At 51.7% G+C, this 25,769-nt stretch overlaps 9 protein-coding genes across 9 annotated transcripts; 5 read left to right on the top strand and 4 right to left on the bottom strand.

Moving 5' to 3' along the window:
- Positions 1-12: 12 nt before the first annotated feature.
- Positions 13-2,993, top strand: M436DRAFT_43056 (DNA mismatch repair protein MutL; the record flags this gene model as incomplete). Its single annotated transcript, XM_013573625.1, has 3 exons — positions 13-229; positions 286-664; positions 716-2,993. The coding sequence occupies 3 exons, from the start codon at positions 13-15 to the stop codon at positions 2,991-2,993; spliced, it is 2,874 nt and encodes a 957-aa protein (XP_013429079.1).
- A 959-nt stretch (positions 2,994-3,952) lies between these two features.
- M436DRAFT_42222 (GARP complex component) lies at positions 3,953-7,197 on the bottom strand (the record flags this gene model as incomplete). The annotated part of the gene is made up of 2 exons (XM_013573453.1): positions 3,953-6,951; positions 7,002-7,197. 2 exons carry the CDS (start codon positions 7,195-7,197, stop codon positions 3,953-3,955), a joined length of 3,195 nt encoding a protein of 1,064 aa, XP_013428907.1.
- A 277-nt stretch (positions 7,198-7,474) lies between these two features.
- M436DRAFT_42115 (DNA replication licensing factor mcm5) lies at positions 7,475-9,667 on the top strand (the record flags this gene model as incomplete). The annotated part of the gene is made up of 1 exon (XM_013573429.1): positions 7,475-9,667. One exon carries the CDS (start codon positions 7,475-7,477, stop codon positions 9,665-9,667), a length of 2,193 nt encoding a protein of 730 aa, XP_013428883.1.
- A 501-nt stretch (positions 9,668-10,168) lies between these two features.
- Positions 10,169-12,449, bottom strand: M436DRAFT_80347 (vacuolar sorting protein 1; the record flags this gene model as incomplete). Its single annotated transcript, XM_013573868.1, has 4 exons — positions 10,169-10,337; positions 10,393-12,239; positions 12,295-12,367; positions 12,430-12,449. The coding sequence occupies 4 exons, from the start codon at positions 12,447-12,449 to the stop codon at positions 10,169-10,171; spliced, it is 2,109 nt and encodes a 702-aa protein (XP_013429322.1).
- A 392-nt stretch (positions 12,450-12,841) lies between these two features.
- On the bottom strand, positions 12,842-15,906 carry M436DRAFT_62322 (alpha 1,3-glucosidase; the record flags this gene model as incomplete). The annotated part of the gene is made up of 3 exons (XM_013573712.1): positions 12,842-14,933; positions 14,990-15,767; positions 15,819-15,906. The coding sequence occupies 3 exons, from the start codon at positions 15,904-15,906 to the stop codon at positions 12,842-12,844; spliced, it is 2,958 nt and encodes a 985-aa protein (XP_013429166.1).
- Positions 15,907-17,428: 1,522 nt separating this feature from the next.
- M436DRAFT_71384 (nucleoside diphosphate kinase) lies at positions 17,429-18,203 on the top strand (the record flags this gene model as incomplete). The annotated part of the gene is made up of 4 exons (XM_013573785.1): positions 17,429-17,456; positions 17,605-17,712; positions 17,804-17,881; positions 17,938-18,203. 4 exons carry the CDS (start codon positions 17,429-17,431, stop codon positions 18,201-18,203), a joined length of 480 nt encoding a protein of 159 aa, XP_013429239.1.
- A 227-nt stretch (positions 18,204-18,430) lies between these two features.
- M436DRAFT_42078 (uncharacterized protein) lies at positions 18,431-21,007 on the bottom strand (the record flags this gene model as incomplete). The annotated part of the gene is made up of 3 exons (XM_013573421.1): positions 18,431-18,910; positions 19,053-19,721; positions 19,775-21,007. Coding segments are annotated over 3 exons (2,382 nt in total), but the record flags the coding sequence as incomplete, so codon positions are not given.
- A 630-nt stretch (positions 21,008-21,637) lies between these two features.
- M436DRAFT_42419 (uncharacterized protein) lies at positions 21,638-23,054 on the top strand (the record flags this gene model as incomplete). Its single annotated transcript, XM_013573502.1, has 2 exons — positions 21,638-21,820; positions 21,876-23,054. 2 exons carry the CDS (start codon positions 21,638-21,640, stop codon positions 23,052-23,054), a joined length of 1,362 nt encoding a protein of 453 aa, XP_013428956.1.
- Positions 23,055-23,322: 268 nt separating this feature from the next.
- M436DRAFT_71387 (uncharacterized protein) lies at positions 23,323-24,933 on the top strand (the record flags this gene model as incomplete). Its single annotated transcript, XM_013573786.1, has 1 exon — positions 23,323-24,933. One exon carries the CDS (start codon positions 23,323-23,325, stop codon positions 24,931-24,933), a length of 1,611 nt encoding a protein of 536 aa, XP_013429240.1.
- Positions 24,934-25,769: the final 836 nt, after the last annotated feature.

The raw sequence follows: 25,769 nt of genomic DNA on the forward strand, positions 1-25,769 counted from the left end.
CATGTATGCATCATGGCTTCAATCCAGGCTATCGAGCAGACATCTGTACATCAGATCCAGTCAGGCCAAGTCATCGTAGACCTCAATTCCGTCGTCAAGGAACTTGTCGAGAATAGTCTGGATGCTGGCTCTACGTCGATTGAAGTCCGTTTCCGCAATCATGGTCTTGATGCTATCGAAGTGATTGACAACGGCTCCGGTATCGCGCCAGAAGACTTTGAGTCAGTCGGTATGTCCTGTCGCTCCAAATTCTGTGCTTGTCAATGTCTGACACAGCCTGTCCAGCACTCAAGCATCACACATCTAAACTACGTAGTTACGATGATCTCGAAAATCTGGATACCTTCGGCTTTCGAGGTGAAGCACTAGCTTCCCTGTGCGCGCTGTCTCAGCTCTATATCATCACAGCTCGTGAGACGGATCGACCCAGAGGTACACGTCTGGAATTCGAGGTATCTGGCAAACTCAAGAGTACAAGCACCATCGCTGCACAACGAGGTACCAAGGTCGTTGTCGAGAAGATTTTTCACAATCTTCCTGTGCGCAAGAAGGAGCTAGAGAAGAACATAAAGCGCGAGTATGGTAAGGTTCTGACGCTCCTGCAAGCCTATGCCTGTATTAGTACTGGCGTCAGGTTCACTGTCAGCAACCAGATGCCCAAAGGGTATGTCTCCACGTATGCGAACATCGCTATGACAGCTCACCATGTATCCAGATCTAAGTCATCAGCATTCTCGACTAATGGTAGCGCGGCTACCAAGGACAACATTATCAAAGTGTTTGGTCCCAAAAGCCTTCGAGACCTGGTAGCCCTCGACCTCAAATTTGATATGCAACCTACCACATCCACGCTCGCAGCGCACGATGGAGGTGCCTCTCGCGGCGTAAAAGTCGAAGGGCACATTTCCAAACCTGTGTTCGGAGAAGGCCGTTCAGCGCCAGACCGACAAATGTTTTACGTCAACTCACGGCCTTGTGGCCTACCTCAAGTTTCCAAAGCTTTCAACGAGGTATACAAGACATTCAACATTTCTCAGTCTCCTTTCGTCTTCGCAAATCTGATCATGGACACGAATTCCTATGATGTCAATGTCTCCCCAGACAAGCGAACTATCCTCCTCCATGATCAGGGTGTGTTACTCGAATCTCTCAAGGAGGCTCTCATAGAGCTGTTTGAGTCTCAAGACCAGACTGTGCCACAGACAAAGTCCGCTCTGACTCAGCCAAAGCTCCCAGTGTACAAGCCACTTACCATCTCACGAAAAGCTGAATCAGAAGCCACTATCGAGACTACTGCAGAGGCACTTTTGATCCAGGAAGATCCAGATGGCTTAGATGATGCACACCAGGAATCTGTTACACACTCAGGTCCTCCTGAGCGCTTGATCCACAATTGGGTAGGCAGAGGTGCCCAAGACCGAGAAGAAATTCCAAGAGTACCAGATAAGCCACCAGTTCAAAATGCCTTTGACCGCATGCGCCCGCATCGGACTCCTCAACAAGTGGCTGAGATCACAATCGGGGACAAGACTACGCGAACTGTCATTGGTAACGGACCTTATACTCCGAAGAGGCACAAGATCCATATTCCAAAAAATTCTGTGGCAAAGAAACTCAGTCAGTTCGCTATGCCCGGTACTCAGATGGAGAGCGACGATGAATGCTCTGAAGACGGAAGCAGGTCTGGTGAGGAGGTAACGCAGGAAGCTTCAGAAAGCAGCGACGAAGAGACGTTGTTTGTGACTGATTCAGATAATCGGCGAACCGTTCGTGCAGAAGAGACAACACTACAACCCACATCTCAGACATTGGAAGATCTGTACACAAGTCCTATTGATGACTTCCCTCGCAGTACAGAGGAGGCTGGCCACGCCCTTCATGAACCTCCCGAGACCGAGGCTGAGTCTGACTCAGAAAACCTCGATGAAAACGCGAGACGAGTCCAGGAAGACGCCAAAATTGCTCAGATGATTCAAGAAGCTGAGCCTGGGACTGCACGCCCATTGCACGATACCACAAAACGCGCAACCCAGGCTCTCCGGCCGTCGAAACACAAAACGCTGAACTTGAGCCAATCGTATGGCATCTCGACGGCCTCCATTGCGGAGCAAGTCACTCTTCTCCCAATGCTGTCGGCAGTATCACAGAAGGCCTCCCAGCAGAGCAAGCCACTCGCTGACGATCTTGACCAAGTGGATGCCGAAGCTCGTCTATCACTGACTGTGTCCAAGTCTGACTTTGCTCAAATGAATGTCATCGGACAGTTCAACCTCGGTTTTATCCTTGCGGTACGACCTTCAAGCAAAGCAGTCACATCTGACGATTTGTTCATCATTGACCAGCATGCTGCTGACGAAAAGTACAACTTTGAACGCTTCACTGACACCCTGACTCTGGAGCCACAGCCTCTAGCACAGCCCAAGCAACTAGAGCTTACGGCGATAGAAGAGGAGGTCGTCCTTGCGCATACCAAAGCACTCACTGCCAACGGCTTCATCATCGAAACCGACACCTCTGGCGCAAGCGATGTGGGTCTACGTTGTAAGCTCCTTACCCTGCCTACCAGCAAGGATGTCACGTTCGACCTCAGCGACCTGGAAGAGCTTCTGCATTTGCTCTCCGATCATTCTGGTGGTGCCGTTCCACGCCCAACAAAAGTGCGGAAGATGCTGGCGATGAGGGCTTGTCGGTCGAGTATCATGGTTGGTAAATCACTGAGAGAAGCACAAATGCTCAAGGTTGTAAGAAACTTGGGAGAAATGGACAAACCCTGGAACTGTCCCCACGGTAGACCAACCATGAGGCACCTAGCAGATCTAAACACCTGGGATCTTGGTACTCCGGACGTACCCGAGACTGATTGGAAAGGCTTCCTGAAGAAGGCAAAGGCGAAGCATGAGATGAGCGACGAGGGGAGAGAAGAGGAGGTGGATGAAGAAGACGAAGGTGATGATCAGGACATGGACCAAGACGAAGAGCATGAGGATGATTAGTCCTGTGTTATTCCGTTCATCACTCTACTGTAATATCTCGATACCCCCAAACGCATTGCTAGAGCTATATAGATTGCTTTGTTCGAAGACTTTGCGCAGTCTGACGTGTATTCTTGCGTCAGCCTTCAATTTATGCCACGGTCGCAAAAACATTCTCGCCTAACAAGTCAAAAGTCCGGACTTCTCTCATGCGACAGGCAAAAATGTAGAAGGAATTCGCATGTGCAATGCGAACTTCCAATGGTCGGGATCAAAAGAAAAACGTACAGCAGCAGGGATTCCCACGTGGTCACCCACCGTAGTACTAATCTGCCGTTCAACTGCTTATGTATGGCAGAGCGGACGGGATGCCCAGTTTTCAGCTGACTGTGGCCGTACGTGATCGATATCCTGATTCTAGGTAAAATATCCTACGTCGCTCATCTTGAGCCACCTTCTTAAGTATCAGCTAACATAGCCATGTCATCACATATTCGAGGCAGCTTCAGCATTGTCGAAACCTTGGGATAGGTGCCAACCGTAAAGTACCGTCGTTATGGCGACCTGTCGGAAAATGGTTGGCATCTAAATTCATTCGGGCTCAAAAGATGCAGATTGGCATTGAGCTTCGGGAAGTGCTTGGTCATAATGCGAATATCGCCAACAACAGCCCGAGTACTGCAATCTAACAGCCCAGATCGCTCGTAGACATTGCATGGATGCTATATTCTATGCTCGGCCGAGTTTTATCTCTGTATCCCGTGATATGGGACCGTGATGCAATTATAAGACCCAGATGTGGTGGTTGATACTATAACCCTGACTACGAGCCTCTGTTCGGTTACACTTGCCGAATCTTGCACCAACTTTCAACTGCACTGCTTTACTCGGAACACACGCGAGGACTCTCGACAGACCAGACGTGTTCCCGTAAGGTAGTGCGATGATGGGCGTGTAGCTTCGATATGCAATTCTAGCTTCTACTTTTTCACCTCTTCCTGTTCCTGATCCTCGGTCATGATCTTCTTGCTTTCCTGACTGTCTGGTTTTTCGGTTCCAGGTGCTGCAGGTAATGGCTTCTCACCTGCGACATCCTTTGGATCTTGTTTCTCCTGGACGACTGTCTTGGCGCCAACAACGTCTACAAGTGTCTTGCCCATGTCTCCAAATCCATCGATCTTGCTGAGTTTTGAGTCGAACAGCTGTGCATCTTTGAGAAGCCTTTGTTGGCCTGCTGGTGTCTTGATCTCCACACCTTGGAAGGCCTTGAGCCATTGCTCCTTGTAGCTAGCAAAGATCTGGCTCAGGATGACTGTCACATCCATTTCTGCCAAGTGCCTGCTCAGCACACGGTGCAAGGTGCCGGTTTCCTTTGTCAATGTCTCCATGTACGCACTCGCACCATCAGCGTTCCTCTTCGCTTCGGCATCAAAGTCGAGTTTCTTCATCGAGTTGACATGTGATGTTGCCCTAGCCGTCATGATCTCAACGAGTTTGTCATGGATCGCCATCTGATGATCTTGATATAGTCTTTTTAACTTGTCAAACTCCCCGAGCACTTCAGCTTTGTTAGCTGAACTTGCGTGCCGGCGCACGGCTTCACGGAGGTAGGGCGACATTGCAATGACGAAGCTAAGAGCTTGCGAAGCAAGAGCTAGATGTTTGGTCGTAATGTTTTTCAGACCCGCAATTCGTGTGGCGCCAGCGCCGAGGATTAGCTGTGATGTACGAGAATTAAAGGTACGGAGGACGTCTATCAAGGCTGGTACAGCGGCGGAAGTTATTGACGGTATGCTGGTCATCAATGCAAGGAAGTCGTCTATAGGTCGAAGAAGAGAGATTGCCGAAGAGACCAGGATGTAGCGCGTCTCGTCAATGTATGCAGGACGGTTGGCAGTTTTGGCGTCGTTGGTCTCCCCATTCGATGCGGTACCATTAGTGGACGCTGGCTGCGATGGATCTTCCCACACGCGCGTGCCTTGCAGCCATATGGCTGGATCCGAGGACATACCTTCCAGGATGCGCGAGAGCAACGCCTGATCTGTCTCCTTGAAGTCCTTAGCTTCCCATTGATCAGAGTCCAGGGTCTGGGCAACACGCTGGTTTTCAGCGTCGCCAAAAGCTCGCACAAATGTGTTGATCTGTGTGTTGACCAGAGCTTTCAGCTGTGTACCAGATCGACCAGAGATAGCTTCGCATTCGTCTGCAAATAAGCGATTGATCGTAAAGTATCGGAGGAATCGTTCCAACGGTAAATGGTTAACCTGCTCGGTGCGAACTTTGAGGATGCGTGTGATCTGGGTATGTGCCACATCCACTGCCTGGCCCAGCAGACTTGACATGTCCAACGCCTGGCTCAATTCTTCCTGTATTCCGCTTATCCTTGGCGCCGGACTTTTGGACCGGTCGGCTGGCCTCGATGTCGGGCTCATTGGTGATTTAAGCGAATCTGGAGCATCCATAGTACTAGTGACATCGAGTAATACCTTAATCTGGATGCTTAGGCGTCGCAGAGCTTCACTGATATCAGTGTAGATGTTGACCACCATGTCTTCGGCGGTTTCTTCGTCCATGGCACGTAAGTTCCGGGCCAGAGTGATGGACTTTTCTTGTTGACTCGCAGCCTTACTGGTGCGTGTAGCAACCGATGTGACAGACTCATTGTCATCGTCGTTGGAGCTGGGAAGATGTTTGCGTATAAGGTGCTTCATTTCCCTCATGACAGCCTCTCTGAAATCTGCTGTCGCCTGTGCGGTTTGACTTGAATTACTCAGACCATGTAACGAAGCGAGCAAGTCTTTCCGGAACTGATCATCAATCTCCATGTAAGCTGTCGGACCCGTCTGCAGGCCTCGTAAGCGCATTGACGTACTCGCCCAGCGCCGCAGGGTGTCTTTCGGCGGGACATGGTCAATATGCCTTCGTAAATCGGACAGCAATGTTTCGAGGAAACGAGATTCGAAGCCTCTGCCAATGCGGAAGCGTAGCTGGTTCATAGAGTCGGACAGGCCTTGCAGGGCGTGAAGAGAGCGCAAATCGTGTAGGTCTGCAGACGACGGTTCTGACGGATCGGGTTGTCCGGCGACTAAGCGGTCGAGGCGTAACATTGCGCCGGCAGCAGCGTCGTACTCTCCTTTCTCTACCAACTCTTCGCAATTCTTCGTGTCCTGGACCACGCGGGCGACCTGGTCCACGGCGTTTGCAAGTTTCTGCATATTCTGGTATCGCGTACGCAGATTGGCGACCTCCAACCCACCCATTGCCATGTCTTGGTCCAGCTTGGCCAAATCAGCTCTCAACTTCTGAATTCTGCTAACAGAGTCCGAGGCTTCTTGTTCCAGATGGCGCAGAGAGCCCAGAGCGGCGAAGAAGGAGGTCGAGGCGGAAGAGATGGATTGGATGAGGTGAAGCTCGACTGTATCCATGTACCAGGACAATTTCTCCTGTAGGATGGCATTGCTGGCCAAGGTCTTGCGCGGAGGAAGAGGAGCGCCATTGGCCGACTGTTCTTGTTTGGCGGTACCGGGAGCAATTTCGGCGCGCTCACTGACGACATCGAAGGTCCTGGGATTCTCGAGTTGAAAGTTGTCGTCAAAGTAAACATTTGGGATGGTGGACAAAGGGGTGGGCTCGTTCAGCCTTCGGCGGGCATAAGCGCTGGAGCGACGTCTGGGTTGAGGAGAGTCGGTGGGGGAGAGTAGGGAAGTAGCGGAATTATGGCGACTGAGGACAGGGCTGGTCGGGGCATGGCTCTGGGGCTTTGGTTGGGGGTCTTGACGCAGGCGGGAGAGATTGTCAAACAGAGGGCCGACACGAGAGATGTAGTGTTTGAAGGAGTCGGGATCGGCCTTGGGGATGTTGGTCAGGGTGACGGGAGGGATGTCGCGTGTGGTGGGAGCTCGGTAGGTCGAGGAAGTCGAGGCGGTGGCAGTCAGGAGGCCGGTGCGGACGATGGGAGGTTGCAGGAGGGTCGAGATTGCTGCAACAGGATTAGAGGGGGGATGCAAAGGTCATGTAGTGTTAGCGCACCATTTTGGCCAGCTTCCCTGAGCGACTTGTTGGGTCTGGGTGAATTGATATCCAGGGCGCCGCCTATAGAGGTGACAGACAGAGTGCTGTCATTGGACAAGCGGCGCGAAGGCCGTCGCTGATAGGACGAGGGGAAGGGGAAGGCATGGTGGAGCGAGGATGGCGACGAGACCAGGTCGGCGCTGTCTTCGGACATGTCAAGGACATTCTAACAGCAGTCGAGACAATGACCAGAGGGCAGCAGCAGCAGCAGCAGCAGCAGCAGCAACAGCAGCAGCATTGGGAGTATTGATGCGCCGACGGCCCCGGACCGCAGTAGCGTCTCCAAGCCGCCGGCCGCTAACCGTCTTGGGCGTTGATTGATGTTCCCCGGTCGTGGCTCGTGTTTGTGCTCGTGCCCGCGTGTTCGTGTTGTTTCCACTTTCTCCTGCCTGTTTACCCCCTCAGTCGCATAGCACAAGCACACCGCAACCATGGATAGAGAGTCCGTCTACACCTTGTCCGTCTTCCCAGAGGACCGCAGCCAGACGGCTTCGGATTCGCGCGCCGCTGTACAAGAACAGATTGTCGACTTTATCATGACATTTCACATCGACGGCACCTACATATACAGAGACCAGATCCACCAGAACGTCAACTCTAAACACTACTATTGCGACGTCAACTATGATCACATCAACAACCCCAACCCGCCACTCGCCCACCGCTTGAAGAATGAGCCTGCCGACATCATTCCGCTGTTCGAGGCCGCCCTCAAGCACTGTGCTCAGCGCATCGTCTACCCTTCGCAGCGCAACATCTCTCTACCGCCATTCCAGCTCTTGCTCCACTCGACCGACTCGCACACCTCCATCCGTGGCCTGACCGCTACTCACGTCTCCCGACTCGTTCGCATCCCTGGCATTGTCATTGGAGCCAGCACCCTTTCCTCAAAAGCAACCCTCTTGCATATCCAATGCCGCAACTGCCAGCACTCACAGAACATATCCGTTTTGTCTGGCTTCTCTGGTCTCACTCTGCCCCGTACATGTGCTCGCGCCTCGCAACCCGGCGAAGACTCGACAAACTGTCCCCTGGACCCTTACTTTGTCGTCCACGAAAAATGCCACTTCATCGATCAGCAGGTCATCAAGTTGCAGGAAGCTCCCGATGATGTACCAGTCGGTGAATTGCCTCGTCACATCCACATCTCAGCAGACCGATACCTGACCAATCGTCTCGTCCCCGGTTCGCGATGCACAGTCACCGGTGTCTTCAGCACATATCAATCAAAGGCCAAGGGCTCGGGCGCCGCTGTCGCAATCCGTACTCCATATCTTCGTGCCGTTGGTATTCAGTCCGATGTTGACCACACAGCCAAAGGTGGTGCTCATTTCACAGAAGAGGAGGAACAAGAATTCCTCGAGATGAGCAGGAGGCCTGACCTATACGAACGCTTTGCCGAGTGTATCGCCCCCTCCATCTACGGCAACAAGGATATCAAAAAGGCAATTACCTGCTTACTCATGGGTGGTAGCAAGAAGATTCTGCCCGACGGCATGAAGCTTCGTGGTGATATCAACGTCCTACTCCTCGGTGATCCTGGTACCGCAAAATCCCAACTACTCAAGTTCGTCGAGAAAGCTGCTCCCATTGCCATCTACACTTCCGGAAAAGGTTCCTCTGCAGCTGGTTTGACCGCCTCGGTCCAGCGCGACCAAAACTCTCGCGAATTCTACCTGGAAGGTGGTGCCATGGTGTTGGCAGACGGTGGTGTAGTCTGTATCGATGAATTCGACAAGATGCGAGACGAAGATCGTGTAGCCATCCACGAAGCTATGGAACAACAGACTATTTCGATCGCAAAGGCTGGTATCACGACCATTCTCAACGCTCGAACTTCCGTGCTCGCAGCTGCCAACCCCATCTTCGGACGCTACGATGATCTCAAATCTCCTGGCGAAAACATCGACTTCCAAACCACTATTCTGAGTAGATTCGATCTCATCTTCATTGTCAGGGACGAGCACGACCGTGGCCGCGATGAGCGCATCGCAAAGCACGTCATGGGAATTCACATGGGCGGCAATGGTAACCAAGACCAACAACCTGTGTCGTCTATCCCTGTTGAGAAGATGAAGCGCTACATCAGCTACTGCAAGTCGCGTTGCGCGCCTCGTCTATCACCCGAGGCCGCCGAAAAGTTATCTTCGCATTTTGTCAGTATCAGAAGACAAGTCGCCCAGGCCGAAGCATCTGCCAACCAACGTTCGAGTATCCCGATCACTGTCAGACAGTTGGAATCACTTGTTCGTATCACCGAAGCCTTGGCCAAGATTTCCCTGTCACCTATCGCCACAGAACACCACGTCGACGAAGCAATCCGCCTGTTCCTGGGCAGTACCATGGACGCCGTCCTCTCACAGAACGGCGAATCCAACGCTGCCAATGCAGCCGGCATCTCGGGCAACCGCGAGCTTGTCGACGAGATCGCAAAAGTCGAAGACGAGTTGCGAAAGCGCTTGCCAATCGGCTACACAGCAAGTCTGACTACATTGAGACGCGAAATCGTGGATAGGAAGAATTACTCCGAACAAGCACTCAACAGGGCTATCTGGGCATTGCAAAAGAGAGACAGCATACAACTTCGCAAGGGCGGTGCCCAAGTTTACAGAAGTGGTGTCTAATGATATCGGCTCAATAATGTTACATGTTCAGTGTTGGTGGGAAGGAGTTTCGGCTGGTTGTCATGAGGATCGTCGACTGACGGGGCGTTCAAGGTGCAGGTCAAATTTACGAGCAGTCAGATACCATTTCATCATGATTTTTCATTTTCGCAAGATTTTTGTTGCCATTGATGTGAGCTCGAAGAAGAATGAGATGAGAGGATGAGAATCATGCCTAATCCTGGTCGTGGCCTGATATCACACCGGAATACACTCAACGGAGCCAGAGGGGAGATTTGAAAGGATTACTCATGTTCTCTTACACAGACCTGATGATTTTCCGCCAAGGCAGACCAAAAGAACAGACATTTTGCCTCCCTTTTCCCTCATGCTTTGCCCAATCTCATATCATCTATGCCTTCATGATTCAGGAAGAAGCAGCAAACATCTACGCCTTGAAAAAACCAAAGCGAGAGAAGAAAACCAGAACAGAGTTACAATTGTAAAATCAAGACAAACAAACTACTGCACCTGGCTGACAATCTCGTTTGCCTTGCCCAAGCTCTCGACCATCTGCAGGCACTCCTTGCGTCTGCGGACTGTGTAGTCGCTCTCCTTGAGCAGATCGTCGAATTCCTGTGTGCGGTACATTTGCTCCAGAAGCTCGCGCTGCATCTCTTCTTTCGAGAACCTGTCGAATCACGGTCAGTAAAATGTTCAATGAATATACAGATGGTTCAACTTACTGCACAAGGGTCAACATGATGGCCTTGGGTACCATGTCGATCATCGTGCGGCGCACAATGTTGAAGTAGCTAGTGATGAGGAGCTTGATGACTTCGACCTCTTCGCTCTCCTTCTCACTAAGTGTGCCGCTGGCCTTGAGTGTTGGTGGGGGTGCCTCCATGGCAGCCATCTTCTTCTTGTTCTTACTGGCGAAGAAACTGCCGAAGAAACCGCCCGATGCGTCATTACCGTCAAGAGAAAGCGAGGGGCTTGCAGCGCGTGGGGGAACAGCGGAGGGTGGTAGAGGCTTGCCGGTCTTGGGGTCCACTTGAGTAGGTCTGGCAGCATGACGACGCTCGTTGACGATAGCCATAGCTCTGTGACCGTTAAGGAAGTCGGGGTGGCCAGTGTTGACGTAACAAGCCTCCATGGCAACGAGATCTCTGACCAGCTTGTTTGATGGTTCCATAGACTTCTTGAAGAAAGTGATGACGGTTTGGTAGAGCTTCTCCTTAAGTGAGGGGTATCTTCTGAACAGAGGTTTGTTCAAGAGCTGGCCCAGAATGCGAACCAATTCGTCGTGAACCAGAGACACACACTTCAAGCTGGGATCTTCTAGCCTCTTGATCTGTTGCTTGACGATGAGCTCAAAGGCGGTAGTACCGACGAAGAGGGCAGGCGAGGAGCCGGAAGAGTTGTAGAGGATGGTACGGATGTCAATGTCCTTGACCTGGTCGAAAGGATCGACGGCCTTGACACCGTTGGCGTAGAGCTCGTGGAAGACGAAGGAGATTCTGGCACCACCAGAAAGTTCGATGCTAGAAAGTTCTTGGTTATTTCCCTCGAGGACTGTTCTGTATTCGTTTGAAAACTCGGTGATGATGTTTAGGACGATATTCGCACTGTTGCCAAGGATCGAGTCTCCGAGAGTACCAAGTTCGGCCGTGTACTTTTGCAACGAAGCAGAAATTCTAGCCTTGATATCCGGCAGTGTCTGCTTGATGTGCATCATGAGGATCAGATTGAGCTTGCGGGCAAGGTAGGGTGTACCACAGTAACTGCTCTTGTTGCGATAAGCCTTGTGGTTTTCGAAGAAAGCACGCTCGTGCTCCAAAGCGTAGGAAATGGCCTTCTTGTTCTCGATGTCACGCTGACCACGGTTGACGACAGGCACGTATCCCAGACGTAGAGGGATGATTCTACCAGCAAGGATGTCAACGACATCAGTACCATCGTCCATCAAATCAACCTTGGTCAAGACACCAATGGTGCGCTGACCCTCGGGATCGACTTCACGAGCCAGCTTAAGACCGTCCGAGTTGGCCAAATCGGTGTTGGCAGCGGTAACGGCGAGGATGATGGCGTTTGGTTTGCTGATCTGCTTGAGGACCATTTCGCGGATCTGGCGTTCGATATCGCGGGGCTGGTCGCCAACAGGGACCTTGGTGAGGCCAGGCAAATCGACCAGTGTCAGCGTTAGGACATTCGGTGAGTAGATGCGCAGGTTGATGGGGGCAGGCGAGATGCCAGCATTGCGACCGGTCTTGGACTCGGTCTCACGCACAATCTCTTCGCGGATCTTGTTGAAGTCGTAGAACTTTTGACCGGGAATGTGTAGGAACTCGCCCCACTCGTCCACGTTGGACTCCTTGTCGGCAGCTCCATCGACAGCTTCAGCAGCAGCGCCATTCTCTTGCTTGGGCATGGGTGCTCGGTTGATGAGTTGCAGGATAAGCGGCCGCCTGGTGACGATACCAGTTCCTCTGGGCAGGAAGTCCCTGCCGACTATGTTTTCCAAGACGGAACTCTTTCCACTAGATTGCGAGCCTACGACGGCGATTTGAGGAAGGTCGATGGGGTTTTGGACCTGTAAGGCGCAAGGTTAATATCGAGTCTAGGCAGCGGGTGGGACAGGATCGTACCCCGACGGTGGTGAAGACATCTTGAAGCTTGTTCACCAAGGTGATGAGACCGGGGTCGTTGACGTTGATGCTTCTGTTCGTAGAGGTCAGAAAGTGGACATGAATGGTGAAAGCTGCCTCCTGAATCCCACTTACGGCGACGCACTTGTAGCCATGTCCAGGGATGAGCAGCGCGTGTGCTAGTTGCGCGACTGTTTGTCGAGTAGAGAGGAAGCTGGCGAAGAGTTGCAGAGGTTCTGCTTGTTGCGCGACCGAGATAAAGGCAGAAATGACAATTGCGGTGTATTAATTGGCGTGTCTGTTTAGCCAGCCTGTTAGATTGCAGGTGATCGACAACTGACACGGTAGAATCGCGGGACTCTCGCAGTGACGTTTCGTGCTTGCGTTGGTTATTCTCTCCACAATCCGACCCTTTAAACTTTTTGGCTTCGACCTCTTATCGTGCTGCCTGCCTCGACACAGCCACACCTCGAGGCAGTCGAATTCAAGACAAAGAACTCGCTATTCAATGCTTGTAGCAGTCTGTCTAGCTCTATTCTTTGTTTGTCTATGCAAAGTCGATCTTCCACCCTCCGCCAATGCCAACTCCCGGGTTTCTGACCACTGCCCAATCTGCCTTGCCTGATTCCCCACTAACAAAGCTGAGTCCACTCTTCTTGCTCTCACCGCTGCTGCTGACTCCCTCCTCCGACACATCAACCTCCGTCTTACTCTTCCACGACTGAGGTGCATTGACAATCACTATCTTTTCCACCTTGACCTCCTTCATCTGCTTGAGGTATTGCCCCGTCTTCTTGTCTTTGCTGCCAAGATCCTCCGACGCGAGCGACTGTGTCGAGCCAGTGTACCTGAACCGACGATGGATGTACGCGCCCTGCTCATAGTCATAAGACTCGCCATCATCAAGGTAAAGCTCGCCTTCTGCGTTGCCATCATTGCCGAGGACCACGACAAGCGTGAACGGGTCGAACTTCATGAGTCCACTAGATCTTCTTGGGCGGTCACGTCTGGGGACAATGTGACCACCTCTCATGAGCAGTGGAATCTTCTCCAGAGGTGCCTCGATCTTGACATGACCAGGCCCGCTGTAGCTTGTGTAGTCTGAGTAGTCAAAGTACTTCTCACCATCTGGCAGATACATCTCGACGCTGGATGCGCCTTCTTTCGTGACGGGCTTGACCAGCAGACCAGTCGATCCAAGATACATCTGATCGTCGATAGCAAAGCCCTTCTCATCTCCAGGGTGTGCGTAATACATTGGCTGCACAATTGGTGCGCCAGTTCTGCTTGCATTATGGAAGGCAGTGTACCATGCAGGAAGAAGAGCGTAGCGAAGTCTCAGGGCCTGCGTGACGATACCTCTTTCGAGGTCGGGCAGAAGATAAGGCTCACGGCGGCGAGTATCAATGTGAGCATGAGCGCGGAAGAATGGGTAAAAAGCTCCGGCTTGGTACCAGCGAGTGAGCAGCTCTCGAGAAGGATTGCCGAAGAACCCGCCGACGTCAGCGCCAGCAAAGGGGAATCCAGATACACCTAGAGATAGCACCATCGGAAGAGATGCTTCAAGGTGCTCCCAGTCTGCTTGGTTATCGCCAGTCCACATGGCCCCCATACGCTGCGAGCCTGCATAGAACGAACGGGTCAAGACGAAGGGTCTGACTCCTCCAGCCTTCTCTTCTTCCTTGTTACGTGCGACCAATCCTTCGAAAGTGGCATTGACAAGTGTGAGGCCGTTGAGATTGTGTACATCTCTGTGCTCCCAGTTACCATGGTGCAGGTTGTCTTTAGGCATGGTAGTCTCTGGTCCGTTGAAAACTGACGGCTCATTCATGTCGTTCCACAACCAAAGATTGTGAGCAGAACCCTTGAACTTCGCATACTGGAACAGCTGACCCCACCAATTACGGGCGGCGGGCGAGAAACAGTCAACCCAGTAAGAAGAGCCAGGCCAGCACCATCCTTCGTAAATGTTGCCATCCTTGTTGTGAGTTGCGAGATCTTTGGACTTGAGTTCGTCCACAACAGAGTATCCGCCTTCGTTCTTGATATGAGGATCGATAATGGCGACAAGCTTTCTCTCATGGTCATCGAGCTGCTTCTGCATACCGAGCGGGTTGGGGAAGGTCAGAGGGTCCCAGGTAAAATACTTTTTGCCGTCCGTGTATTCAATATCGAGCCAGATAACGTCGTAAGGAATTTGAGATTTGTCAAACTTACGATCAACGTCCTTGACGTCTTCATCGGTAACGTAGTTCCAACGGCACTGATGGTGAGCAATAGCAAACTGTTGAGGTAGCTGAGTGTAACCAGTCAACTCGGAGAAGGACGAGACGACATCCTTGGGTGTGGGGCCAAGGAAGACAAAAATATCAAGCAAGCCAGATTCGGAGAACCAATGGGTCTGTGTGTCAGTATGAGACCCAATACCAAGGCTGAGAGGGTTGGCACTCGACTTGGACTTCACAATGTCGATCCAGGTCTCTGCAGCGTTGAGCCAGAAAATTCCGACAGTCGAGTCTTTCTTGTGAGCCTGCATGAAGGGAATTGCGCCGTAGAGAGTCATGGGGCTGTTCATCTCATACTCGAAAACGTCGGCGTTGTACAAGCGGTAGGGGTCATCGAAGTTGCCTTCGCCGCCACTGTGGATGATAAGCATTTGAATAGCTGAAAAAGAAGAAAAGCAACTCAGACTTACCGAGTCTGTCTCAAAGAAAGGGGGCCAGTGTGCTCTGGAATTCCGAAGACGTGTTCGTAGCCAGGGAATGTGACATCAAGGGCTACACTTTCAGGGCCTCGCGGCTTGGTATCGGTGTTTCCACCAAAGGCTTCGTCCCACCATGTGCTTTCATCTTCGGTCGTCTCTTTCTTTGCCTCAGTGTCTTCAGCTTCACCTTCCTTCTTCTCCTCTTGTGGCTTGTCGACCTTGGGGCGCCAGTGCTCGACGTTCAGCAATCCTCTGTCGTTCAGTCTGATGTGGGTCTCTCCGTCTCTCTTGAATTCAATACCGAACGGCGAGTGCGTGACGATAGCCTCAAACTTGCTTCCAGGACCGTAGACGACCTTGGTAGTACCAGATTCAGCATCTTTGGCAGTAGCAGCACCAGAGCTGAGTTTGGTTCCACCAACAATAGCCCATTTCTCGGCCTCGTTGTAACGCTCTTTCCTGGCCTTTGAGCCGTGGCGGAGCTCAATGTCACCCTTCTGACGCTTCTCTTCGTCGACAGTAATTCTGGCGGTACCGGATTCGAAGAATGAGATAGTGACAGGCAGACGAACAGGTTGATCGGAAGCGGCAATAGTCTTGAGAATGGTTCCTGACAACTGGCCCTTGGAGAAAGTGACGGAGGCAGAGTCGAGGACGTAGGGGCTGGTCCATGAGGAGGAGAGAGAGGCGGTCGAATCGGCATAGGCTCTGTTGCGTTTACAGAAACCTGACTGGTCACAGGTCTTGAAGTTCTCGTGCTTTACAGACGCTTGGATGGTTTGAGCCATTGACTTCCTAGAGTGCCTTCAGGTGAACTTACCAGCAGGGGAAAACAGGCAGCATAGAGCTACCACTAGCAAGACTAGCCGTGGCCATCTGGACGAAAGAGCTGTAAGTGCAGCAGCCATGGTCCACTAATGCAGTTGCTGCTACAGTACTTGACACTTTACAGCTGGCGGGCAGTTCATCAACCATCAAAAGTCCGGGGCAGCTCCAAGCTTGGCAGGAGGAAGCTGAAACGTGCACCCCCGCCAAAACAGTTTCCGCCTTTCCCACGGCTGCTCATGAATTCCAAAATATTGTCCATCCAGGAGCTTTCGACCTCAGAGGCCATCTTGGTAACTGATTTGTTCTTTGACACGGCGTCCTGCCTCTCCTTTTCATGCTTGGCCCTATGTCTCTCGATACGTCGATCGGCCATTTCTCTAACCACATGCATAACAGGATACTTAGGCGTGCTATCACTTCGAATTGACACTGGGTTCAAGGTCCTCTGGACTCTGGCAAGATCTTCTTGGTTTAACGGTCGGGTATCGCTGAACGTACCTCGCTCTCCGCGCATCATTTCGTCGAAGAGCTGAGTCGATGTGATGCTCGGTCGCAACAGTGTGAAGTAGACAGTGAAAGAACGACGCATCGAGGCTCGAACTGAAAATTGTTCCAAGTGAAAGTTCAAAGAGAGAGTATCCGAGAAGAGTGATTGAAGAGAGGCAAGGAAAGCAGGAAGTGAGGATGAAATTGAAAGCAGCAGCGGGATGTGTTGTCGTTGAGGTTCTGCGAATCGATACCAAGAATCAGGTGCTTCGTCTTTGTGTGTAGAGTGTATCTCGCGTGTGGCCATGAAGCACAATAGTCTCGGGAAACAGGATAGTCTCCATCGAGATGCGATGTTACTTTAGCTGTCTTTGGACGCGACTACGGTCCGAAAACCCTTGTGCATTTCTATAGCAAGGACATCCCTCTAGACCTTCGCAAGAGAAGAGTGAGAGCTAACATGCAGAGGGTGAATCAATGTAAGCAAGATCGATAGAAGGAATCATACTGAACGTTGATGCGGTTCGCGAAGGACTCCTCCTTCCTCGTGGCAGCTGGACAACAAGGAATATAATCCAGACCTTATCCCACCATATAGAGGCTGTCTTGGAGGTCTCGGCCAGGGGGAGGCGATCGAATTGAGCCGATCTTCTGGGCTTGATTCATAAGCTGATATCCATCCACCGAGCCGAGACGTCGGACAGGATCTGCTAATGTGGTAGTCAATCAGATAAACAGAGAACATTTTTGTCGACCTATAAGTCGACCTATAACATGCAGAACCTTGCTGAGAAGCAGCTCTTAGGAAGCCTCTCGATCTGCGAATACAACCGCATTCATACTAATCATCTGAATGGCAAATTCAAATGTATGTAGAGCCTGCTAGTGAGGAATTTGCATTGATTATCTGGGTTGACTATGCTATCAACTGAAGACGACCCAGCGATGCAGAGCCGAGGTCACTGTAAGTATCACGTGCACTGGCCACTTCAGTTATTGGCCGAGAGCTTGAAGCCTGCCAAGCATTCAGCTAGCATGACTTCGTCCCCTGTTGTCTTCAAATTTTTGACCGCTAAAGACAGATCACATCTCTCTATCGTCAACTCAACCACCACAATGTCTTCCTCCGAGCAAACTTTCATCGGTACGTGCTATCTTCTCGTCAGAGCGGCTGGATTTGTCCTAGGAGACTCAGCCGCGTCCTTACGTGACTTCTGGTCAATCCCCTCCCTATACAACCACAACTACATCTTCACAACTCTATACCGCTGGATGCTGACGACGCGAAAAAGCTATCAAGCCTGATGGCGTGGCCCGAGGCCTCATCAGCCCTATCATCGGCCGTTTCGAGCAGAAGGGATTCAAGTTGGCCGCTATCAAGGTATTTCAAGTGAAGATTTGTCTTGAGTATACCGACTAACAACAATGCAGCTCAGTTAGTCCCCGATACCGTACTCCCACGCTTAAAGCGACACTAACACGCCAATGCAGCCTCTCCCGGCCAGGAGCACCTCGAGAAGCACTACGCTGACCTCAGCGACAAGCCTTTCTTCAGAGGTCTCGTCACTTGTACGTCGATCTACGCCCTTGAAAGCAACAGAACAGCTGCTCACACTAGCTCATAGACATGAACTCTGGCCCCATCTGCGCCATGGTCTGGGAGGGCCGTGATGCCGTCAAGACCGGCCGTACCCTCCTCGGTGCCACCAACCCCGCTGCCTCCGCCCCTGGCACCATCCGTGGCGACTTCGCCATTGACGTCGGCCGCAACGTCTGCCACGGTTCCGACACCGTCGAGAACGCCAAGAAGGAGATCGATCTCTGGTTCAAGAAGGACGAGCTCAACTCCTGGAAGCTCCCCCAGGCCGACTGGATCTACGAGAAGCCTTAAATGTCTTTCTAGCTTGTAGATAACACAGCTGGCAAACAGCACATAAAATCAAGCCGAGAGATTCTGTCGTATATTATATTTCCAAATTGCCAGCATGCCTGAGTGATTCAATTTTCGCCTAGAAGTTTACTTCTATATCCATTCACGCCAATGCAACCCCCTGGGTATCGTCTTCCAAACATCCGGCCGTTCATGCGCTGATCAAAAATTACCCCATCCACTCAGAATTATGCCTCAGATCCACCATTCAGCTGTTGTCGAAACTTCAACGCCAGATTCTGAACACCGCTCACAAGACTCTCCCCTAGAGCATCGACCGCTCCCTTTGGACTCAACAAACTTGGCGGTACGACTTCGCCAGCTCGAATCTTGAACAATTTGACGTTGGTGCTGCTCCAGATACCGCTTCCAGACGTCGACGCATGTTGCAGATCTTGTGACACTACGAGACCCCAGTAGAAAGCTGCATATGCTTCCGAGAATGGGGCCGTCATGGGGAATGTGTGGATGTTCCGAGTCGTTGTCTCGACACAGATACGCCCAACGTTGCGGACCGGTTGTAGCACTTCGTCCATGCCCAAACCATCTACAGCTTCTTGGCTGCCCTCCATGCCTCTTTCTTCCAACAATTTCGCAGTCCACGCTTGTAGTGCCAGGAGAAGCGACAGTGTCGTGAGAAGGGGCATCTGTGGAAGCCACGTTCGGACCTGTATCTAGTCAGTGTGAGCTATCCACATATCGGCCATTCAAACGTACTATATCCATGTCTGTGCTTGGCGAAGTCAACACTCTTGCCCTCTCTTCTTCGAAGTCTGCGGAATCTTTGCTCTTTTCGGGTTGTTTACCGACCGCTCTAGCAGACACCGACGGTTGCTTTTCTGCTAAATCATCTGCATTGAGTGGCGGCGTATCGTCAACTGGAGGTGCTACTGGCGAAGTTGCTGGGTTGTAGATGTCACGTAGTTCTAGCCATGTGCGTCCTCTTCCAAGACGTGGGCGAGGTGCCTTGTCTTTGTCCATGTTGGCAATGTCGTTGGCCGCGATCAAGGGGTGCAGTACAGTGCCATCTGGGCACAAAGTAGGCTCTGTGATACCTTGTTCACGGATCTGCTCCACCATTTGCTTGAAACCAGGATCGACCTCCATTCTGAGGTCTGCTAGATGTTCGAATGTAGTGCCGTATTTCCATATCGCCCAGATCAAATTTTCATTTTCTACAAGAGACTGGTCAGTATTGCTTCGCCGGTTTGTGTAGTATAACGAACCAGTCCCTGGTTTGTGTTCTTCCAACATCGAATTCACCGCGCGAACCATGTGTGTCAAGACCATAGCATTGGTCTCGACGCTAGTCGACAGAGAGTTCCGCGTGTATAGATCCACTAGCTGAATCAGTTTCAGACTTGTTGCCCGACCGAGGTGAGAAATGTAGGGCGAAACATTGACAATGATCCCAACCAGTGCGGCAGCCATAGCATCCAGGTGACCATTCTTCTTCGGTTTCAGAAGAGTAAGTAACCACTAAGAGACGTGTTAGTGCATGATGACAGCCGAGACTGTGCTAGATGACTTACAGTGAAAAGATAGTCTGCATAAGATCCGTGGAAGTTCTTGATTTGCATGAACGAAGGGAGATTGTCATGTCCCTCGAACGATTTATTCAAGGAGATGGCATACTCGGGATTCTCGCTCATGGTCTGCACACACAGCAGACTTACACGTTTGACTCCTTCTACATTCTTATTAGGATCCAGGATGTAAAACAGAAGGAAGACGGTAAGCTCGAACTGGCGACCCGTTTCGCAAATGAAGGCACGGAAGTATTTGTTGGAATACAGAGACTCCCAAAGGAGCGGTATGATCTCATGTGCCCAGACGAGCGGTCTCTGGACAATGTTCAATCCATTGCTGTTTGCTTCAAGCGGCTGTCGCAGAATCTTGAGGATGCCATCGGCGAGGAATTGCAGATGTGTTGCCTTATGTAGATGGGAGAAGAGATCACGGAACCTGTTATCGGGCGGGGCCGAAGCTTCGGTCCATGGTGTCCTGTTCAGAAGGTTGACTTGGAGGAAGTGCAGACACGTCCTTACGTGGGTTTCGTGCAGCTCTCTGGGTGATGGCGAAAGATAACGAGCATCAGGTTGATACTTTAGGACGGTGTTCAGAAGAGAGCACAAAAGGTATTGAACCTTTTTACGGTCGTGGTGGTTGGAGATGAAGTCGATTGCCTCGGAGCCAAAAGTGGTGAAGGCGTTGGCAGGCTTGTAAATGCATTTGCTTTCAAGGACCAGAAGAAGTTGCATAATTTCCGTTCTCCTGCTCTCGAATTCTTTGCTCGTTTCCAGGCGGCGCTCGTAGGCGATTCCACTCTGCCAGAAGCCATAGGTGGGACCGTTGTTGCCGTGCATGTTGATGGGGAGTGTGAAGCCTGACCAGAAGGCCATGTCCAGAAGCGAATCAATAAGCTCGACCCCAAGGCATGTTGGAGCAAGATCCGAGGGAGGAAGTTTGTCTGTCGAGGCCCAGAAGAAGTCTTGTTCCCAAGCGCACAAGCGATCGCACTCGTAGACGAAAGGAAGGACCCGAGTGAGGATTCTGACGCAGTTCAAGGCCTCGCGAATGAAAGTTGATGGATCTTTGTCGAAGAGGTCGTGGTCGGCGGTGCGCAGGTGGATCAGGCGAAGGGAAACGGTCAGGATCAGGGTTTCAAAGTTGACGAAAGATTTTGGGTTGTCGCGCATAGTACGAAGGTCGGAGGGGGTAATGGTCTCGAAGACATGTTCGGCGGTTTCTGGGCGTTGCCAGAACTGGGGAGACGGCGTGTCAGCAGAGGGAGTGTGGGAGCAGACGAGGAGTGTGTTGTAGTTACAGTTTGCCAGAAGTCAGTCAGGGTCGAGGGAATGGCGACGTCTCCGGACGAGGCCTGGACGATGTTGGACTTGAGATCGCTTTGGACGGCGCCCATGATGCGGCACGAGACGGAATCTCTCCTGATGGGCTGAGACGAATGTCTCGCGACGGGCGAGTGAAGCTGTCCAGAGGTGCAACAACGGCGGTCCCAAGTAGTGAAGGGGTCGGATTCGGCCTTAGAAGTCGAGAGAGTGATTGAGCTGTGAATTTATCAATAGGCAAACATTCATAACATGATCTAAGAGGCAGCAAACAGCATTTGACGGTGACGTCGGGCTGGGTAGCGCCTAGAACCCAAGGGACCGGGCACCCGACGGCTTTCCCGCTCAGGCACGCGCCCGCCGACACTTTTGCTCCCGTTCCGCCAGTCCACCACCGCCCGATCCTTCTGTTGCAGCCTGTGTCATATACCGACGCTTCGATTGAGTTTTGGTCTGATATCTTGAGCTACAACTGGTTACAACCTCCATCCCTTCAGTCTGCTCTGACCAGAATTCATCGAGTTTGGGCTCAATATCGGCGCCAAGATGGATTCCACCACTGCCAACACACCCAAACATGATGTTGCGTTGCTCCTTGCAAAGGCAAAGCTTGTCGGCAGTCTGACTACCGGACAATCAAAGAGATCTACCCTCGACTCATCCGATATCAACAACTTCCACAATCTGCTTCAGTCCGCCCTGAACGACACTACCCGTAACACCAAAGAGGTCTTTTCCTGTGCCCTTGATCTTCTGATTGCCAACATCGCTAAACTGATCCCAGTTCAAAAAGAGTATTGCCTGGATTGTCTGTCATGTTACCAAATCTCGCCGAAGGGTTGCTGCTTTTGGAGACTACTCACTGAAGCTGCTTCTTTCTCTGCTGCCGCCTGACCATACATCACACCCGGACAAGTCTGCACTAGCCCAAGCTCATCTTGCCTTCAGTCTGCTTCATTTGATAGACGCCATCTTCTTTCGCATTCGCGAGAATCCAGGTCGCCTACTTCGCAAGCCACTTGAGACCTACACGACTTTTGTCAAAGCCATCGAGCCCACGGTAGTCCACCTTGTCCAACTCACTGCTGTAAGCCGCAATCATGGAGCTCTCATTCTCCACCAGGATCTAGCGTGCTTGCTACAACACTGGTCTCAGGAACGCCTATTTACCAATCGCATACGTCTGCATCTTCGTAGTGTCGCACGAAAGGCCTACGGCCAATGGTTAGACTGGTTACAAACGACCAATCCCTCGTACTACGACGAACTGCTTACGAGCATCAATTCCGACAGTATCCAAGATGATATCCCAAGCACCCACGGCTTGCCAGAGGATGCGTGGTATGATCTTCCCGTTGGAACCATGATGCGTGCAATGGAGACAACAAGACCCGGCAACCCCATGAAAACCACGCACATAAGAGCTTTCGACATGCCTGTCGGCTCAGTCGATCCTGACATGATGGAGACAGTGCTGGAACATATCGAGGAGTGTAAAGACATAAACGCTGTACCCAACGTGGCCACGACGGTGGATGAGAATGAGTTTGCCCTCAATGGCCTAGGTCTCCGACTACGCAGGGACCCAACCGACAAAGAAGATAGACCAAAGTACAAGGTGGTCGAAGGATACTATGGCTTCAGTGTGCCGTTCATGAAAATCTTTCAGACCATAGAGCAGAGCCTCTCCGCTGGCCCAGAGCGGCCACAAAACTGGATTCCCCCACCTCCCCCCGAGCTGGTCCAACCTCCCCCCTTCCACACAGGATTTCATCCAAATCTGCCCCTGCCACCGAGAGACGCACCACACATGGGTGGAGGTAATTCCAGACAGAACGACTATGGTCGTGGCAACAACGCAGGCTGGCGGGGTGAGGAAATACATGGTGGTAGGGGAGGAGCAAATTGGCGCGGACGGGGTCGGGGTTGGGATCGTGGTGGTAACGGCTACCGACCGTACTGATTAACCAGGACATCCTGGCCACGTTGCTTGTCCGCACGAGAACCATGGTCGCTTCCGAAATTCTAGTCCTTACTGAGTCAGGGTCGAAGTCCTATACTGATTTTGTACCGAGTGGCTAAATGGTAAGTAACTATATCTCAACCGCTGGCCTTCGATTGGCGGAATAACTCACGTTCGCCAAGGCTTTGATCCTCATCTGAGCAATCAAGTTCCTTCCACATTCGATCATCTGGTCCCTCCATAGCAATCAAGATACTGAATTGGAATTATGCCTACACACAGTAACCCAATCTTGCCTGGATTCAATCCTGACCCCAGTCTCGTTAGAGTCGGTGAAGACTATTACTTGACGACATCGACGTTCGAGTACCACCCTGGACTGCCCGTCTATCATGCCAGGGATCTCGTGAATTGGACGCTGATCGGACATGCCTTGACAAGACCATCGCAGTTGAACCTCAGGACTGGCGAGCCAGGCTCTGGCATATGGGCTCCAACCCTGAGGTACCGCGAAGGAGTGTTCTACATAGCTTCCTGTCTTTGGACTGCCTACTCTCCTCAGACGAATGTACGAGTTTGGCCCAGGGGCTTCTACGTCTCGACCACAAATCCTTGGATAGCCGACAGCTGGTCTGATCCAGTGTACTTCGATCAACCAGGCTTTGACCAGGACCTTTTCTGGGATGACGATGGCAGTGTCTACCTCTCAACCTGCTATAGAGCGATAGATCATGATGCTAGCAGCGGACTCAAGGGGTTCGCAGTGCATGTATCAAGGATCGATCTGATCACAGGGGCATCTCTCGATTCTCCTAGACTGATCAGACGTTCGCCATCAGGCGTCGCGGAAGGATCTCACATCATCAAGAGGGGTCGATACTACTACCTCTTTGTTGCAGAAGGCGGAACAGAGAGTGGCCATATGGAGCTGGTGTTTCGTAGCGAGACTGGGCCCTATGGCCCCTGGCTCCCTGCGCCGAACAATCCATTGATCAGCGCCACCATCCAAGATGACGTCCAGAACACCGGGCATGCTGATCTCGTCGAGGGACCCAAAGGAGAATGGAAGGCTGTTTGCCTCGCCGTTCGACCGTCCCGTCAGGGAACATCCAATGATGGCAAGGACAGTTTTCTGCCTTCGCCTTTCGGACGGGAAACGTTCCTAATGGATGTGAACTGGGAGAATGATTGGCCAATCTTCAACCGGGGACACAAAGTCCAACTCACCTTCGAGGCCGATACTGAACCAGTCCCATCGACTCCCATATGGCGGGACGACTTTGCCAGAAGCAACAGCCTTGCACTCGGATGGTATCATAAGAACACGCCGCTGAAGCGAGAGTATTCATTGAAAGAACGTGAGCATTATCTACGGCTCTGGGGAGGCCCCTACAACCTCCAATCACTAGAAAGTCCCACAATGGTCCTTCGCAAGCAGACCATCGCACGAGGGACATGGAAAACGACCCTGGACTTCCAAGCCCGATACAGCCACTGTGAAGCCGGCACCGTCGTCTACTGGAATCCGTACACCTTCAGCAGCATCGGCATCTGTAAAGGACCAAACGCAGAGAGCAGAATGATCCGCTGTAAAACGCCAATTTCACCAGGAAAATTCACCATCACCTATCGTCCACTGGATCACATGAGCCCCATCAAGCTGGCGATCAGGTTCACGGAAACCGGCTACACTCTGGGATACGCAGAGCTCGACGAAGAATACCAATGGTTCGGGCACATAGGCATGGAATCCATGACAGTAGACCCCCCAAGGGGCATGGCATTCACGGGCATGATGTTCGGACTGTATGCCTACGGAGAGCTACAGAGATGTCTGGAGCCTGCAGATTTCGCATATGCTTCGTTGACGAGCAGTTAAATCATGTGATTCCTTGACAAATTCCGATCACAGCACATATCCTCCTGTCTCTCAGGGCGAGAGGAGAGCATCATCTAGCTGCTTTTGGCTAAAAATGGTCCTTTGCATCACGTGTTTTCGAGCTACTATCGCACGTGACATCACATCAGACTTGCCCGGCGTAGCAGGGACTATCAAAGGACCGACAATTAAATCGTCAATGGTTTACACAGAAGGCTTGTTCAACTGTTAGATGTTGCATAGAAGTACTTAAATTACTATCAAATATCAAGCTGCGGCCATTTCAGAAGGGTTATACCGCAAAAGTCTACACTAGCATGAAAAACAAAACACGCTCTGTACAATCCTGTTTAGCCGCTATACCTTCCAGTCTTATGGGAGTATCCCCGTGGTTTGTTTGTCAAGAGCGTATCCGTACCAGTGTGGTGAAACCTCGACGTCGTTCTGGCGGAATGTGAGCAGTCGTGACTTGACGCCCCAAGGCACTGGCTAAGCCTTGAACTAAGCCTGCAGTACTGGTGGCTCTTGTAAATGTAGACATGAATATTGACGTCGTCCGTGACGATGCAGACGACGGGCGGGAGGATACTGTGATCGACGTTGATGGTGTCGATGACAAGGACGTTGATGGTGACTGATTCGAGCCGAGTCCCAGTCCCGGCAATAACGCCAGTGAAGAGGTTGGAAACAAAGCCAAGTTGGTGCTGCTGGTTGTTGACGACTTGTATGAGGTTGAAGATGATTGCGCCTAACCCCCCAGTCCTACCGAAAGACCCAAGTTCAGTCCCAAGGTAGCACTTGGTGCGAGACCCAAACCAGATGAGCCCACAGACAGA

The sequence above is a fragment of the Aureobasidium namibiae genome, assembly GCF_000721765.1.
Source record: "Aureobasidium namibiae CBS 147.97 unplaced genomic scaffold scaffold_5, whole genome shotgun sequence".
Lineage (NCBI taxonomy): Eukaryota > Fungi > Ascomycota > Dothideomycetes > Dothideales > Saccotheciaceae > Aureobasidium > Aureobasidium namibiae.